Source organism: Phalacrocorax aristotelis, chromosome 3 (genome assembly GCF_949628215.1).
Source record: "Phalacrocorax aristotelis chromosome 3, bGulAri2.1, whole genome shotgun sequence".
Classification (NCBI taxonomy): Eukaryota; Metazoa; Chordata; class Aves; order Suliformes; family Phalacrocoracidae; genus Phalacrocorax; species Phalacrocorax aristotelis.
The window spans coordinates 90744640-90763652 of NC_134278.1; the positions used below are offsets into that span (position 1 = coordinate 90744640).

Sequence of the window (19013 nt, forward strand, 5' to 3'; positions counted from 1 at the left end):
CACACTAAAGAAGCCCTTTTAGGACATGGCTAGGAACATTTGTTGTGACAACCTGTTTGCTTTCTTACAGCCGTCAATACAAGAATCAGGCTGCTCACACGGCTCCTGCAGCAGCACACAACTGTAACTGCAGATTTCGCTTGCTTTAAACCATATGAAAAGACTACGCGCTGGGGGAAAAGCCGCTTCCATTTTGGTTTCTGAGACGATGTACACATACATGCATATGTACATATAAATGTGTATAGGCTAATAGGGTATATGTGTCTGCGTATGTACACACATATGCAGGTTCTCGTGGCACACAGAAGGACAGTAAAGCAGCTCTAATAGCCTTAAATCAATCCAATAATCACGTGCGGCTCTCAAGTGCTTCTGGGGTGTTAAGCCATCTACCTGATTTCTGACTTTCTATGGATCACAGCTTTTATTTCCCAAGCCCTGGCATGTACAGGGAAAACCGCTTTCATTTTGCTACAATCAGTAGTAGGTAGAGCTACTAAGAAAGTCTTATCACCTGGAAAAATACCCACCCTAAAGTTAGGATTTTTTTCAGTCTGTCACTCAAATGGCAGATGTCCAAAGCCATATCTGGGCCTTACACTGCAAAGCCACAATATTGTACGATGACTTTAATCTGAGGGAAAGGAAATAACTTTCCAACATCCTTTAAACAGCTGGTCGGGGGGAGCATCTCTCACCTGAGAATTTCTGGGCGCCGTCTCACGCACAGACACCCCCAGCCAGCAGCTGCAGACTTACCATGAACCCCATTTTTGCTATATTTTCCATGATGCATCTGCAGATACCATCATCCCCCACTGGGGTGGATAAACCTTCAGCTGCACAGTCTTTCTTAAATCCTTTGCAGAACTGATGGTGATGTGCACGGCTTGTACCCCAGTTGACTAGGTTTGTCGCTGTGACAATGTGATTGCGAAAGCTCACACATCTAAGTCCCAGAACAACCCACCTAAGCAGCATTAACCATGAAAGAGGCTGCCATTTCTCAAAAACCATTTCTTTTGTCTGAACTGGCTATAACACTTGTTTTGCCCTGATCTGAGACTCCCCTGACTAAGAGGATTGTCTTACCCACCATTTCCCACAAAGGATACCACATATTGAGTCATCAGCTTAAGCGGTATCTCAGTTGAAATTCATTCATACATATATTTCCATGCTGCAGCCACTCAGTGTCACAGTGCTGGCAGGCAAGACAACTTGGCACTATGCTCTGACGGAAACGCTCATGCCACGCGTAGTGGCATCCAACACTGAGAGGCCCGTCACTCTGGCCCCAGCCCACCTTGCAGCAGGCTACAAGCAGCAGCACACCCACTCCCTAGGAGCAGAGCTGTGCACCGCTCTGTGCAACGGGAAGAACAACACAGTGATGGCCAGCAAAGTACTGCAACGTTTTCCAGGATTGCTTCTTGCCTGCAAGACACTGGAGTGAAATAGTGCAGTATCAAGTGCTGTCCCTGCACTTTATTGCTCAGTGGGCAACGGCACTGAGCTAAGAGAGTGCTGCAAACAGCATCATGCTTTCTGCACTGCCTTTTAGCCTCCTTGCTGCCCTGACAGCACCACTACAGTCACCTAGCTCTAGCTGACATGGAGGGGAGAGGGGAGCCTGCAACCCCACGACTGCATGCTGTGCTGCCCATGACGAGGAGTGCAGGCAGTGCCAGCTGGCACAACCCAGGCAGAGGCAGAAAAGGCAGTGACGGTAGGTCAGACGTGTGTGCACATCTGCCCCATGGGTTGGAGGACCACTGCTTAGGGAGCTAACACCGTCCTGCCACAGCACTGCAATTGGCTGGGCAAGGTAGAACAGCTTAAGTATACTTGGTCTGCCAGGACAGTATGCAACCGCATCACATACGTACGTATGTATATGGAGCCAGTATATACATTTCTTACACAGATCCACACAATAACCATACATGCATGCCTGGAGTATAGCATCCCAGTCTGCTATTTATAGCCATTACAGATGGTTGGATACCTTGTGGCATGGTCTTCTGGCCTCAAAAGTCAAATTTTGCTTGCACTTGAGCATGTAATATTTTTCCTTCTATAAGAATAAAGCTCAAACTTTCCTGTGTGCATTTGATTGTCCATGTGCTATCTAAATGGTAAGGTTACAACATAGAAAAAAGGAAGAAGTGTCAGTAATACCTGTGACAGGAACACTGACAGCTGAGCAGAACTGGATTCCTAAAACTCAGGATGCATCTGAGTTTAGTAAATCTTTTAAGCTAATTTAGTCTTTTTGTGTAAGCCTTTCTTATTTGCAACTTCACCACTCTTTCATAGCTGCCAAAGTATAGAAACCACAGAACTACCTATCTTCTGACTCCATAAACATGACCTCTTAATATATAACTATGTGTGTGTATATATAGATATAAAAATCATTCTTGATGCTAGGTTTGCATATAGTCACCCAGTGAATCAGAGCTGTAAATGAAACAGCGCTGACAGAGACAGCTTGTCCTCAGAGTGTAAAACACTTCAATTTGCTGAGCTTCCGTGCCTTTAAAAGCATCCTGTTACACAGCAAAGAGACGAAAACACAAAATAATATAAGTTCACCACTCCAGTGCAGCTGCTAGAGGAATAAGTAGCATGCTGTCCCTGTAGATAGCTTTATTTAGAGACCCCAAGGGAAGAGAGGGGGCCTGACTGCATAAGAACTTCCAGCAAAGCCATTAGAAACAGCTGGAAAAGTAGAGATAATTCAGTTGTAATGCCCTTTATTGAAAGAATCTGTATTTTTAAAAGACTAAGTTTAATTTATCTTAAAACTTTTAACTCACAGCTACATCTCCAGTTTCAATCTTTAACAGCGTAAGCAGTAATATTTCCAGGAAACATTAATGCTACTTCTTTTCTATTTAATACGGGGTTGTTCCTGCAAGATTGTTTTTGTACACCACAAGCAATCTAGGAAAGAAAACCAGACTGCTCACATGCACGAGCAAATGTAAGAAAAAGAAGCTGCACAGAAGTGATGAAGTCTTGCTTCAGCATTTCCGGCTTTTCTTCAGATAACACCCTTTAAAAAATGACCCATGTTGAGGGCAAAGGCTGCCAGCAGGGAATGTACTCAATTCACAGTGTCAAGCTCAGCTGACAGCGTGTTTTTGTTCCAGTCCCTGGCCTTTGACTTACTATGCGGTTTACTATTACTATACATGAGACTCTTGCCTTGCACTTTGCTATAAATTTCACATCCAACAGTAACTGCGTAAATGCAGATATAATCCTGGGAGCAAGGATCAGGACTCTCCTCCACGTAGACTGCTCTATTCTTTGTGTGACAGAGAAGCTGCTCCCATGTGCTCTGCCGCTGCCCATGTCCGACAGATACCCTCTACTACCACGAGGTCTAAAGCCAGTGGAGGAAGCTGATGATGCTCTGTAGGTTGCAGTGGTTGAGAACTCTTGTGAGAGGTGTGGATTTGAACTCCTTTGGTCTAAGGAGGGCACTGAACTCAGATCTTTTCCCCGAGCTCTACTTGCTCAGCTGCCACACAAAACAGGGTGGGTGGTAGCACCAGTGCTGGCCATAGTTCAAAGCAGTGAAACGTGCTGGTTGCTGGCACTCACAGAGGTGGTCTGGCTCTGGTACAGAGGTTCAGAGTGAATGTGAGGCACGTGCATGGGCGCAAGCAGGGTACAAGTAGGTGGCCAAATCTGGGAGACGGGCACGCCTCTCTGGCCTCTCCTGTGGACTGGGAGAGGTGTGTTCCTGCCTGGCATGCTCTCTGCTGTGAATCTTGGATTGTAGTACCTAACCACCCCCTCTTATTTTATATGCAGTTTAGTCATCAAGCTCAGACTTGCAAGTTGTGCTCCCAGAATGACAGTGAGAACCTGAGCACAGCAATGCCTGGCATCAGCATCCCCTCCCCTATCCCACTGCGCTGGCCAAAGAAGCTATCGCTTATCACTCTTGGGTGGACATCTACCTGACTGCTTCCCTGTGCCCTCTCATCAGACAGATCTGTTAATCATGTTGCAGCTGATTGCACAGCGCAGTAACAGCTGATAAATTGGCAGCTGGCAAACATGCAGTCAGAGAAGACGTGGAGCAAAACTTTCAGTGTGGGTGACCATCAACTGTTCAAACCTGCTGGGTGAGGGGACTTCCAGCTCAATACCAGGCAGAAGACTTTGGGGAAGAACTTCAGCGCAGATCCTGCTTCCCTGCATTTAGATCTAAACTTGATTTTACTTGATCCCCTCAATTCATACTGCTGGTTGTGTGATCTAAACTAATTATGCATCTTGATTTTTGCTCATCTAGTTCACCTACTTTTCTTACTTTGGAAGAAAGTTTGTTATCAAATAACCAAAATTTATCTCATTAAGCAGTTTTCCAATCTCATCTAAATACTATAGCTTTGGTAGTAATCTGAACTGCATTCATGCAAAGTATAAGCACTGCAGATCTCAAAATAAATATGGAATGTGGCTTGTGTATGCTGTGAAACAACAGTCAGTCAAGCTCATCTCTAAAAACAGTCACTACAAACTAATTACTGAGATTGGCTGAGAGCCATCATGTAGACTCTGCATATCACTGTATCCTGAGCCAGCATTTTTCTTCATTGTTTTTAATTCATGGATTTGCAGAGCAGCCACGAGCAGATGTTGGAACAGACAAAGAGCATTACAAGGTGGGGTTTTTTTCCTGCTTTATATACCTTACAGAGATTCTTCGTACGGAAATTAGCCTGACCTAATTATTTTTTGTGATTCTATATGCAGTTTGAGCTCTTCTAACACCACTTTAGAACAGCTGCCAGCAATTTTCCCTTCTCATCCTGAAATGACCTTTGTTGGGGGAACACATGTTCACGGAGAAGAGAACAGTCTGGACAACTTATCTTTCTGTTCAAACCAAAAGGCTCTTTCGATCAGAGATGGAAGGATGCTACTTTGCTACTCCAACCTCATTAGAAACATTGAGACTGGAGGTTCAAGAAATACCAATAGATGTATAACATGATACTCAACTTGTATATGACAGTTTTGGAAAAACCTCTGTGATGTGTAAATCCACCTACGGACAAGTCTTTAATAAGGAAGCATGTGGTGTCACCTCAGGAGTTTTCTCATATGCCTGGCAGTACTACCTGGTCTGCTTGAATAGAAATGAATAGGCTGGTCAGAAGTACTTTTAGAAGCTGGAAAACACCATCTTTGGCAGGGATGACTTAACAGGACACAGAAAGGGAGTGAACTCCGTCATAGACTAGGTCAACATCCCAGCCGTCCCGTTACGTTGGTGGCAGAAGTTTAACAAAGGGCTTTCAGAGGCCTCTTCAACACATCTCCTAAATCTGGTTCCAATGCACAAGGAGGAGAGAGGCTGGCTGGTGCACAGCAACAAACCCCGCAGGCATGCATTCACAGCAGCAAATGCTGCAGGTATGTGTCCACAGCATATATGCAAACGCACGAAATCACATGCTCAACCTGATTCAGCTGAAAGCTTTTGCACAATCACCCTTAATATAAGGCACATGGTTTTCATTCTAATGTGCATTTTAAACATTTTAAATCAGTTTTACATGTTTTCAACAGGGAAGAGAAAACCACCAGAATGAGAAACATATCCGAGAGGTAACTAACTAAGCAGCCCTGCAATCCCAGGATCAAAAGCAAAATTTGTCATAAAGCTAGTCAAACATTTACTGTAACGCACACCTTGAAATTATTACAAAAAACTAATAGAGATCAAGTGCCATCTACTGAAACGAACAGTAAAACCCTACCCAGTATATCGATTGGTTGCCTAAACTATATTTCTATAGTTATAAAGAAAGACAAGGTGGGTCTCAAAGCAATGAATGTCAAGTTACGACTGCTGTCATTTGCTTGTTTTTCCCCCCAGTAGCACTCTTAGCATTAAGGAACACTAAGGACAGACATGAAGCCTGTGCTTTTTCAGCCTATTAATCCTTGAGGGTTTGCGGTCACACCGTATTCTGCCAACTTGAGCAAACACTCACAGCCTGCCAGGTGCCCAGACTTCGAAAGCCAACAACTTCCTATTACTTAGAGAATTTCAGAAGGGAGGAACAGACGACCTGTAATGAAATGCCTCAACATGGAAGCAAGACAAGGCTTGTAATCCAAATAAAATACAAAACAAACTCTGCAGAATTTTCATTTCCTTTAAACACAACTTACATAACAGTACACCTAAGATACGGTATTATAAGGTACCTCTACTGTTTTGTTACAACACATTAAAAGTAATACATTTCAAGCTCCTTGGGGAAGCGATGTCCACCTTGCAGTGGCTGGAGCAGGATTTATGAAAGGATGCCAGGGCCCCAGCTCCACGGGGGGAATTTTGGAAGTAGGCTCTTCCTATCTGCCACCTCACTTGAGAAATCCCGCTCTCAATCAGCAGAGTGTCTCAGCTATGTGAAACTCTTGTTTCTGGGCATGCCTAGAAGCAGGTCAGCTTTAAAAGAGCTCGGTGCCTGGCTCCTCTCCAAAGACCAGGGTGGGTGTTTCACACTACACAAAAGACATCAGGGTCCACACAAAAGCAGCCCAAGGAAAGCTCTCTTCTGCTCTCTGCTTTACTGGAGAAAGGATCCACCTGGGATTTGCAGGGCCAGATTTAGCTTTGAACTGGGAGGAGGCTGCACATCATCTCCCCATCACACCACCTGGGACACGCACTGCGTCCAGCTGTAAGAACCAGGGGAGGAGATGGGGTTCCTGTCCTCTCAGCTTATCAGGGCCTTCTCCAGCTCCTCCACAGATTCACCCAGTTTAGGGTGCCTGCACGTCTTTGTCACCCGTTGCTACATACATAGTGGAATCCAAACAGGCCTGAATTTCCCACCGCTCCCCTGCCTCCATCAGGAGACCCTGCCTAACCCCTGCACCCAACACACCTGAGAAAAGTAAGTTCTACAATCTAGAGTTTTGGGCAAAGTTGGGCAACCTCTGTCTAGTTGCTCTATCAGATGCTGGGTTTTATTTTCTTTTCATAATTGTGGTTTATTTATTGGAACAGGGACTGGGCATGCATTTCCCCCTTCTTCCAGGCTCTTCCTAATCTCGGAATCATAACGACAGGTGAGGACCAAGAGAGATTGAAGGCATCTAAAACACAGCTTCCCCAGGATTTATATAGCTAGGTACGTAAAAGCAAGCAAATGTTCAAAATGCCACCGCTATCTGCAAAGTCCTGCTTAGTTGTTTATGGCTGAGTTTCCACTGTTGAGCCCATTAACCACCAACTTCCCCAATGTCCATATACCACAGTGAAACCAAATCAGTCAGATTTGCATGGCTAAGATAAAGACGTTCCCTTAGCTTTCTATGCCTGCATACAAATACAGATATATAAACAGAAGGAATATAGAGACATATCCACTCAACACTGCTCAAAAAGGATTAAAAGATGTCACTCTAAAGCACAAAAAAAAAAATTCTGAGTGATTTGGTCACCAAAAAACAAAGTTCAGAGAACACTGAAACTATTTCTGATTTTAATTCAAACATGGCCAGATAGTGGAAAAACAGAATTTTCTACTTTCTGTCTGAAATGATGCTTAAATTTTGAGAACTGTCAAATTCCTTTCTTCTTTTAAAAACGGGGTACAAATATTTTCATATTTTTATTGCTTTAATTTAACTAATTCCTAATTAAAACTAAATCCTTTCCGTTTTTTAATTTTTAAAATTTTACATTTAAAATATAAAATTAAATAAATTAATTTAAATAAATTTAAAATATAAAATTTAAAATTTAAAAATAAATTTAAAATGTATTTAATTAAGTACATTAATTAAAGCCTTAAAATATCTCTAAGCATTCTAAATAGTTTAGATTGAAGATTGTCTTTGTTCAGTCTGAGAGAAAGGCTTTCTTTAATGTTTTGATTTGGTCAACAACAATGATGACAGGATTACAGGGCACTGTTTATGAAGGAAGATTAAGGGAATACAACTTGTGTATTCTAATCAGTCTGGCAACACTCTATCATGGGGAGGAGGAATACAGCTGGAAAACTGTAAAGAAAACCATTTAACAGCAACACAGGATTCTGGCTATGATGCATGTTATGTCATGAAAAATTACTTTAAATAAAAACGGATGTTTGGTGGAAGTGCTCATAGTAGAATGTAGCTGGAGTATGTTCAGAATATTTTAACCAGGGCATCAGAAAACTATTTTCAACATTGGCATAAATAATACAGATTGTAAATTACAAGCAGAGCACCAAGAAAAAAAAAAATCTCCTAAGAGAAGATTTATAATGGCCTTTCCATAGGCACAGTATTTCCTTCCGTACAGGTGAAGTGGGCTGAAAACCATGGAAAACAGCCAGAAAGAGCAGAACACTTGCTGCAGTAGATACACAAATTGCAAAGCCTGCTCCAGCTTGACCTCACACATATTTTAAAACAAATACTTAAGAGCGTGCAGTGTGTGTAGCATCGGTTTCTCTTATTTGACTCATATTCCATAACGAATGAGCAGAAGAGAGAAAAAAAGCTTCTTAAATATAAAAAAGACTTTTTTTTTTTTTTTTACTAAAGATCACAGCTCTTGCCATCTTCCATACCTGCCTCAACTCTGACCTCTAAACCTCAGTGCCCTTCTTACGCCAGGAGCTCAGCCATCTTTTCCAGATGGAGGAGGAGCATGTCCCCACAGTCCCCAGGAGACCTGCATCTCTATCAAAAGGCATTTGGCACTAAAAGGTGAATTGGCTGGCACAGGTCTCACCTTGTCCAACAGCCCAGCGGCTGAGGCGCTCCCTGCAAAAGTCCCATATCTGCATCCCCTACTTACTCAGATTTGCAGTTGGAGCCGTGGTTTTCTCACGGACCACGTGCAAGGCTGAGCTTGAGGTTGCAGGCGTCCTGAGGCGAGAATCTCCCTTTAACAGTTGGCGTCCCACTTTCAGGAGATCTGGAGTGGTATCAGGACAATTAATGGGCCAGAGAGAGAGAGAGAGAGAGAGAAGAGTTATGGTGTGCCTGCTGGGTACTTGGCTTCAAACCCCCAGTACAAGAGTAACTAGATTATACAAAGTGGAAGAGCTTCCCTGGGAGCAGACTCCCTGCATCCCCTCAGCCTGCTCAGCGGCCTGCTACTAGGGCACTCGTCTCCTTTGTGCTCAAGTCCAGCCTCCAAAAGAGGCAAACAGATCTAAGTAGAAGTTTCTTTTCCCTTTACTGAACTAAGTAACAGGCACCTCCTTTTAATGTTCTTTTCCTTTGTGAGGAAGGACATAAGCACCTAAGTGCGCAAGATTTGTGCCCGAGACCCTGAATTGTAGGTGGCCTGTGCCACCAGCCCAGAGCTGAGCAGATCATTGCTTAGGACAGATGGGATTCAGGCTTTCGCCTTTTACTTGCCCATTCCTCCTTTGTAACTTGCTGACTTCTTTTCGGGATCCTCTATTATCTCTGTGATGTCTGGGTGCCTGCTGCAGCCCGAGAGTCTTCTGAACAAAAGGAGATATATGTCTTGAGGGGCCTCAGCCCAACCAAGCAACATCAACAATAATTTTTTAGAAAGGGTGGATCATACAATCTGTGACATTTTTCTAGAACACTTTTATTTAACAGGAACTTGCAGATTTGGGTTCAAAAATACAAAACACTTGAAAGCCAAAACAGTCTTTGTAGGTGCTACTTTGTTTATTTGTCTTTGAAAGAAATACGTGGCCCTTTGAATATGTTATCCACACCAATTCAACTCAATTTGTTGAAATTCAAACTCTAAATCTAAAACATATAAAAATCCTAAATAAAAAACCATAGCGCTATGCTCATAATTTTTCAAAGATGCTTTTTCAGCATCTTTTGCTCAAAATATTTGTCTTCCAATTATATTCCGTTCTTATCTCTTGGAAGTTATACAGCACTTTTTTCACTTCAGTGCAATTCAGTTAGCTTATACCCTAAAAATTCTTCACTCCTGCTAACAAAATTCACGGTGCAACGGGAGATACAGGCTGTCCATGTGCAATGCTAGGTGCCTTGGGCAGCGGTCCTCAGAAACAGGACAAACGGACAGTGCCCAAGCCTATGAGGGATGAGCAGGAGAGGAAGAGGCATCTAATTAGACTTACTTGAAGATCCAAGTGTGATCTTCAAACACAAACTTTCTTCCGCAAATGAATGTCTAAGACTGGGTTTCCTTTCTGTTAAACAAAACAAAAAAGAAAAAAAGAAAAAGAAAAAGAAAAGAGACAGAAACCGTACTTGGCTTCAGTAAAGGCTAACAGCAGAGCTGTCATAGACCTGATGAGGAACACAGGAGATTGGGGTGGGATTCATCTGACTAAGCATGGATGTCTCTAATGTAGACACCCATGTCTGAGCCAGCCTCGGTCCCATATTTAGGCAACCGAGAGTTCGTCAATATAACCAGTGAGTTCAAGGTACTCCCTCACCCCCGAAACAGCTCCCACAACGGCCAGGAGAGAAATGGCAGATTCACCTGTTCAAGCTGTTCCACTTCTGATCAGCGATGGGACCAGTCACTGGAGCAGACAAGGGGGGCGCCCCCCCATCTGCAGCCCACAGCTCCTGAAGGTTGTCTAAGGAGACCCGTAGATTCGGTTTTCACCTCTTCTGAATCACAAATACCGAGGGATTTACCCCAGGCAGAGGAGCCCCAGCGGGATCCGCCGCCTGCGCTGGGTCCGTTGACCCAACTGGCAGGGACCGGTCAAAAACTGCCACAGGGGGGACCCAGGCGTTCCGATGCACGCGGAGGGGGCTGGGCTATGCAAATGAGGGAACCCCCCAGCAGCCGCTTCCCCCCTGCTGCCAGCCGCCAGACCTCACAGCACCAGCTGCTACAACACACCAAGCCTTCACAGGGTGACGCCTCTCTGTGCTCAACTCCGGGATGCAAGCTTCGAGGTTAGCGCGGGCTTCAGCCTGGGCACGGCATCCTCGCTCACGGAGGGCGACATGCGCGTGCTCATTTCCCTCTGAAAGAGTTAAAAATAACATTAGAAACCCTCAAGCTGACACAACAACATCTTCAACTCGTTTAAACTAGACACAGGAGATGTTTCTGTGATCCTAGTTTTTAAGAACAAAAATACATGCTTTTTTGAGCCTTCAGCCGTTTTAAAAACCATTAGGTGCTGCCACCTCCTGCACATCAGCCCTCCTGCATTGCTTTGCCCTCTCCTGCTGCGTTGCTTTGCCCTCTCCTTCCCCTGCTTGCCAGGCACTCACCACAGCAGCAACGTTCTCCGGGTAGACGGTCATCATCACGGCGTTGGCAGGACCAAAGCTGATATAGGTGGAGTAGGCTTCCAACACGGCCATACTGAGGTAGAACAGAGATGCTGTCTCCTGGCAGATGACAGCCTAAGAACCAAGGATGACACAGTCATTCCCAGGAGGGAGCACACTGCAAAGGGGGGAAAAAAGGAACCCACACAAGCAAGCCCCAGCCGGCAATTTGGTGTGCAGTAGCAGCAAAGGAGACCATTGTATACCAGTGGTACCAGGGAGGGGAGAGGCCCTGAGGTTTGTCCCATCCACTTACCAAGGTGACCCAGGAGCTACTGCCCCCATGTGCACCGCAGATGTAGAGGCACAGGAGGGTGATGGACATGACAAAGCAGAACACAGAGACAAACATCACCCAGCCTTGCAGCATGGGTAACTGGACCTTCGAGGATGCCACCAGGATCCAGACAAGGCCCCCAAAGATCTGCAAGTGAAAGTGGGAGAGAAAGCAAGCATGGGGCAAATCGGCTTATCCAGGGCAGAGCCAAAGGCCACGCACACCTCTGGCGCTAGCACTGCACATGGCAATAGCCCAGGGATACCTCTGAGTTCTTCCCAGCCTCCACTTGAAACTGGGTATTTAGCTGGGAGCACCTGCCTCTGATCTTGACCCAAAAAAAGCCTGCCTGTGGCCCTGCCTCCTGGTGTCACTGCCATTCATGCCCTCCCCACATCAGTGTGCTCAGGAGGCTGGTTCAGACATTTCTGAAGGCTGGTGTCGATGAACAGGGAAGCTTATCCCAGTAGGGCATGTTTGCTTCACACCCAGTGTGGCAGATACCTGAAAGGAGTGCTGTCAAAGGCAGCTCAGCTGCACAAACAGCACAGACATGGCCTTAATGAAGGCCACGTGAAAATGTTACCCTGAAAGGAGAGAGAACAAGCTGAAGAGAGGTAATACCGCCAGTTTTACTCTCTGGTAGGGGAAATAAGGTTGGGGCTCCCAGCTTCTCCTGGGAAGGAGGACTTGTATTGCTGCTCCAGCTATTTGGGTCTTCCTTCGCTGGCTACACCAGAGCTGCACAATGCACCAGCTGCTGCTCCAGTCGCAGGTGGGACCCCATTCTTCTCACCCAGGCTTGGGAGTTTGCCTTGGGTTTTTTGGTGGGATGGGGAACGCAAGGACAGCTACATCTAGGCTCTACCTTTTCTCCACCAGCAGATTCCTACACCAGAGGATGAGAGCACAATGTCCAATGCTGCAGAGTGTTGAGCTGCAAACGGTGTCTTTGCACTACAACACACTCAGCAGCTTTTCTCTGCCTCAAATCAGCCCAGTTGTTTCTTGAACCTGTGCAAAGTTTAGTCTATGCAGCATCCTATGATGAGGAGTTTCTCGGCTGAACGCACACTGCGTGGAGACTGGTGCTGCTGTGGGGACCTATCCCTCATCACTGGCTGGTCTTGGGCTCGCAGGCAAATCTCCAGAGGTAAGACAGCCTCACTGACTCTAAGAGCATTCTGATCGCCAGTGTATCCCAGGCCAGCCTTTGCCACCATCCAAGTGCCAACTCATACAGATCACGGCATTTCCATTTCCTTGGAGGCTTTTTGCAAGTGGAGAAAAACGTTTCTGATTTACAATACTCAGAAAATGTTACATCATTTGTGTCACCCACATTTGTAGGAAAGTTCATTGGTTACATTACACAAATTGATACATTAAATCAAGGATGCGGTTGAGACCTTGCAAATATCTGAGTGCAAATAGGTTGGCCAAAGTGCTGCTGTTTTGCTGCCTCTAATAACAACCAAAGACTGACACTTGAAAACTAATCCAGTCCCTGTAATAAATCGTGCAATGACACCATGAGTGCGTTGCAGCTAAAGGTCCTGGAGAAAACCTCACCGCTGCTCCATTCAAATCCAACACAAGTGGGGTGAGATAAGAGGTTGGGGGAAGAAGTATCACTTCTCATTTCTTACCACTCCCCAACTCTCCTTTCTGCAGGATGCGATTTCTCACTCAGACAAGTATGTTTGCGTGGTTTGATTACTGGCTTTGGTTCAGAAGAGTCATAGAAATGAGGAAAGGGTCAAGAGGCTTCCAATAAACACACAGCAGGTTGGGGACAACAGTCTAAGGAAAAAAAAGTCTTTTAAATAGCCTTTACAAAGCAAACATATCTGCTTTCAGCTCGTTTCAGCTTTTCCACGTAGGCCTGGCTATCCAGATATGCAGAAGACTCTTCAAATGAAATAGATTACAAGAATGAAACCCAGCCTCACAGAATAAAAATGGTAGCTCTTAATCAGCACACCCCGATGTGGCAATCGTATGAGCTGCGGGCAGGACCTTCTGGCTTTTTCGCATCTGTCTTAGCAATTGAAATGACAAATATTTTTGTGGTTACCATATTAGTCCACTGAAGGCAACCTTGGATTCCGCTACGGACTGAGAAACTCTTTGTCCTTCTGAATGCTGTGATATGAGGCAGCTGCCCCTTTTGTACACAGAGATAATACAGCTGGACGACCTAGAGTCATAACGCCTCCAGAGATGGAGAAATCCAGTTATGCAACATTCTTCTTTCCCAGGTGGTTCCTTAGCCTTTAGGATGCACATTTCCAGATCTTACCCAAACCAAAGGATAGGGTGCTTATTTTCGTCTCATTAAGCAAGCTGCCTTGCCAAATCCCCTGGAGAAAGGGATTACAAACAGTTCAAGGCACAGCCACTACCGTAATATGCTGATGCCAACAGCATGTTCAGCACCAGGACCACCGTAACCCAGTGGTAGAGGTGGCTGGCAAGTGTCTGCCCCACCAGAACCTCCACAGGGACTTTGTACCCACCTTCATGCAGCTGCAGGAAACCTAGACCATGCTCTCAGGCCCTGGGCAGAGACCAAGTCCCCAGAGCGTATTTGGAGGAGCTGAGGCAAACTTCTCCTTATACATCAGTAACGCCTGCTTTACTCCAATTCTTCTTTGCTCGACAGCTAGGAGAATGAAGTAAGTGCTGTAAATCCCAGGAGTGTGGACTGACTTGGGTGGCAAGGAAGGATTTGGTCACAAAGGGCAAAGTTGAAGTTTTAGCATTAAGTGATCTGAGTGCCATTCTACAACCCTCAGCCAAGCCCCTCAGTGCTGGATGAAAGTACTCAGGCTTTGGAACAAGCCTCTCAAACTGTTGTGAGAAGAGCAGGCTTCATGGGCAGAAGACACAGGAAAAAGACTTTAGTTGAAACTTTCCATCTTCTAGTCAGTGCTCGCAGCAACTGCTTTTAATCACCTGTGCCAAACCTATTAAGGTTATGATCTTCTCCTGCTTAAGGAAACTACAATATGGGAAGAAGTTATAAGGTGTTTGTTCACTCTTTGCTCACCCACTGTTGCCCACACACCCAGGTCCAGCGCTCTGTGTCTTCAGCTCGGGAACACTGCAGCTGAGCAGAACGGCTTCAGCAGCCTTGAGTCTTTGCTGCTGTGAACAATTACTTCAGCTTGCCTTTAGCCCCTGCTTTAAGCAAACCGTTTATCTTCTGCCTGTTTCAGCTGCTAAAATCATCTTCCAATTAATTAATCGGCTCAAATTGGCAACCTACTTTAAACCTACCAGCAACCCCTTCCATTTTGTTAGGCAGGAGATTACAAAATGTTTACAGATACACCACAAAAATCCCTTGCAGACTAAAGGAGAGCTTCAGAGCTCCCAGCTCAGGGCTTGTGCTTTTCTCTGAGAGTGAGCTAGGCATCAGGGGCTGCCCTCAGACCCCTACGTCTCAGAGACCTGGCACGGGTCCTGAACCACATGCTTTGTATGAGGTCTCATCCCTCAGGCACCTGCAGCATGAAGCGTGCTGGATGCCCTGCAAACAGGATCTGCCCTCCCCAGGAAGAAGCCAGAACTCACGATTTCAGGAATGAAGAGCACATCTGGAAAAGTTGTCAGAACAGCCAGGCCGCTGGGCAAAGAAGTGGTGGAAGTTGCTGAGGACATTGTGAGCCTCTCCCACGGTGACTGTCAGCTGCTCTGGCTCTAGCTGCTGGAGGTAGCTGCCAAATGCAACCTTCTTCCTTCCCTCCCTCTTTTCCTTCCTTCTGTCCCTCCCCTTCTTCCTGCTCTTCCTCCTGCCCTCACTCCTTCCTGTTGGCAGATGAAGAAAGCTGTGAATGGCACGGGTGTGGCCAAACCCTGTGACCAGGGGCTACTTGGTGGCTGATGGGAGCCACATGGGAGGTTTTCAGGAGATGTGAGGAGCCCTGAGGCATTTTGAGCACAGCTGTCTGTACACAAGCTGAGCGTGCAGGGCAAGTCCCTGGGTGGTGGTGGGTGGCACTGCCTTATACCTGAGGGCAGTAGGGAAGACCTGTACACATCCAGACAGGCAACCTCTCATCCCCTTTATTTGCACAGTAAATCAGCTTGTCCGCCACCCACATGAGCTGTCCACAGCAGCTGCCACAAGGGCAGCTGGTGGACAGGGCAAGACAGGACATGACAGCTACTGGCAAAGAGCAGGGCTGAGAAACCTCTCACAGATGGACATGCGTCCCAAGTGAAGGGCAGCTGAATTGCAGGATGAACCACTTCTATCATCTCAGAGGGAGATTGGATATGCCAAGGTAAGAAAAATGACATAAAATAATGAGATTTCCCAAGCCATTTGGCTTTTTCCATGACATCAATCCCTTGGCAGCCCTTTCACAGCCACACCAACACTGGAGCTCTGTACTAGCCTAGCCTCCCAGTGGACCCAACGCTCTCTCTCACTCTCACTACAGCCCAGCTTTGCAATTAAAATCTTCCAGCAATTCCTCCCACACAAAAGGTGCCCTGAATACCAACTACCGCTGGTCCTCACCTTCCCTTGGCAGCCCTTTCACAACCACACCAACGCTGGGCCTCTGTGCTTGCTTTGCCATGTAAGTGGCAACCTTGCCAGAGCCCAGCAACAAAGTGGACACTCACCTGCTAGGGCTCCAACAAATAAATGACCGGGACTGAAACCTGTTGACAGTTCATCACTGCGCAACCCTGGAAGCGTGCATTTTAAATCAGCTTCAGTAAAATGTCTCTTAGATTTGTAAATCGTTAGGAAGAACAAACATTGCATAATGCAGGTGAAGTGCTTGGAAATGTTCTGACTTAAATGTTGTTGACATGTAAAATTGTCTGAAACCTCAAAATTGAATGTTACGGTTAAAAAAGGAGGAGAGAATTGTTGGGGTTTTCCTTGCTGAAGAGTAGTAGTGCTGTGTTAATTTTTAAGGAGAATTTCATACTGAAGGGGCTAAGATTGTAAACCTTTGAAAAGCCCACTCGTGATTTGCATTTTGGATTTGTTTTGAAATCTAAAAATTATTAATATTTTAGCGCTCTGTGTTTGTTTTTTTCTCTTGAGCTGTGGAGTTGTTTAGGACACTTGATGTAGTATATGTACATAGATCTGTCTTGTTCTTTTGTGTAATTCTTTTTGTAAGGTATTACGCTTACTTGTTACAAGTACAGTAATCAAGTACTCCATACAAAGTCTCAGATGATTTTTTTAGCAAGGTTGATAGGCAATACCTTCTGGGTTTACAGTTTCTCTTGCAGTATATATCTGTGGTGTAATTAACTTCTGACATTTAACATTTTGGCATAGTACACATATGGCTGTAGTTCATCATAGGTGCCTCTTTATTGAGAAACGAAACCTTTTCTGAGCCTGAAAGGTCGTAGCTTTATGTTGAATACGCATAGGAAGTTTGGAATAGAGATCAATGTTTGGAATAATGACCAAGTAAAAGAGCAGTGAAAAGGTAATCACTTTGTGGTTGTATTTATTGCTTGTATTTATTTTTCAGTGACTTCAGTTCCTCTGTCTGAGGTAATGTGAAGGTCTCCTCTCATTTGGATGCTACTGGAGTCCAATAAAATTACTCAGCCAGCGGAGTGCATGGAAACCACCTCTCTGTGCAGAGGAGTTGTGTGTTGTGCAGTTTATAGGGTGGGGCAGAAACATGATCTGCTGTGACTGTCCTCACTTCAGAATTGCAAATGAATAGCAGCACTGCTTAACGCCTCATGTGGCTTTTTGGAATACCGCTGCCTTTACATGCAGGCTAGCGCGCATATACCGTCTTCCTTTCTGCATCAGTTCAGAGGTGCAGGGAACTTACAAAAATCTGCTACTGTAAAGTGGCAAACATTATTACTCTGCATATGCTAGACTGACAGCACTGTCACCTATCTGGCCTTCTGGTGGAATGTACAACAGTGGGACATCACCTCAAAAACACCGTTGGGAATTCCGTTAACCTGGGAGGTAGATCCTGATGCAAATTACTAATTTCACTCTTCCATGACAGACAGCAGAGCAGCTTAACAGAGCATAGGGAAACTTCTGGCCATTAATAATCAATGAAGGGAAACCGTGAAGGTACTGAATAAGTGCAGTCCTTCTCCTGTCCTGCCCAGTCCAAAGATAACATGAAGCCTTTGTACCTCAAATACTTCTAAGTTTTGTGTGCCCAGTTTGTCCATAGTTGGCATCTACCAGACACGGCTGCATCCAATGATGACAGCTTTTAATTCTCTGCATTTTACACACTTATGTGGATGCGCACGGGTAGTTTAGGCATGTTGAAAGTTAACTCCTTACGGCCTTGTCAATGAGAATTCTTGATTCTCTTTTAATAAGCACATCTTTATTCTTACCGAATCTGTGTTAAATTTCACCTTTTCAAACTAATGAAGCTTCATTTTTATTTTTAAGTCCTCTTGCAAGCAGCTTGACAGATTTTTCTAATCTAATAAACTGAATGCGAAGCCGGAGCGACCTCCTAACATCATTCTGTTACTACTTATGCAATCGAGGAGAGAGCTGCAACGTGCCACTTGGAGTATGGATCCAGTTGTTGCCCCGGCGCCACTCAGTGATGTGTTCTAGCTGAAGTGGGGAATAAAACAAGTGGATTTGGGGGTTACTTTTTTCCTTTGCTCTAGTCAGCCATGTATTTGTTGAAATTAGAAACCTATTTCTGTCGACAGATTCTCTGAGCTAGCAGATAATGATGTCTGGGGTTTTATAGCAGTGATAAGAAATAATGCTAAAAGGATACACAACTGTAGGCTTTAATTTTTTTTTCCTTAAAGGCTATTGTTTCTATCTGTACTGAGCAATAGAATACAACACGGATGCCGAATACATGAAAAGGAACATTAGAAGTTGTCACCTCATCTGATCATGAAGAAAATGTTTGTAGTACTTGCATTACAAAGAGGATAGCTTCTGATGCCTCTGCTGAGGGGAAGAAGGGACACAAGCCAATGTCCTAGGCAAGTCAAATTGTTTTGGTCTGATTTTGAAAAAGACAGCTAGTATTGTTACTTGAAGCATTAGATTTGTCTAAATAGCTCTGGGCCTTACAACTGTCCTACGTTCTCCCTGACACACTGAATCCTTGAGAACTGAGTGGCTTTTAGATCGTAAAATATTTGGGCAAATTCTTAATTATAACCCATTTCTGACAGGAACGTAAAGTATGCTGAAAATTGGACTCGTGTTCTTTAGCAGTTCACATTTTCTTTAATTGCAGACAACAACAGGTAGCAGAAAGGGAAAAAAAAAGAAGAGAAGCAGCGCAGCAACGAAAGAAAATGGGGGAAGAAGCCCAAAGGCTAATGAAAGAAGAAGAAAACAAAACTGATGTAGAAGTGTCCGGACACAAGCCAGGCATCAGTGGCACAGTGCCAATGAAAAAGAGAATTT

The 19013-nt window shown here is 44.9% G+C and overlaps 2 protein-coding genes across 2 annotated transcripts in view; both read right to left on the minus strand.

The window, feature by feature from the left end:
* LOC142055627 (myelin and lymphocyte protein-like) overlaps positions 1-15256 on the minus strand; it is a 38098-nt gene extending 22842 nt beyond the window's left edge. Inside the window, exons 1-3 of the mRNA XM_075089744.1 lie at positions 15170-15256; positions 11570-11737; positions 11254-11388 (exon numbers count right to left, since the gene is read on the minus strand). Coding sequence (XP_074945845.1) covers positions 11254-11388; positions 11570-11737; positions 15170-15256 — 390 coding nt within the window. The remainder of the gene's footprint in view (positions 1-11253; positions 11389-11569; positions 11738-15169) is intronic.
* A 344-nt stretch (positions 15257-15600) lies between these two features.
* Positions 15601-19013, minus strand: part of LOC142055629 (myelin and lymphocyte protein-like) — a 48726-nt gene continuing 45313 nt past the window's right edge. Inside the window, exon 4 of the mRNA XM_075089745.1 lies at positions 15601-15606. Within this exon, the coding sequence (XP_074945846.1) occupies positions 15601-15606 (6 nt within the window). The remainder of the gene's footprint in view (positions 15607-19013) is intronic.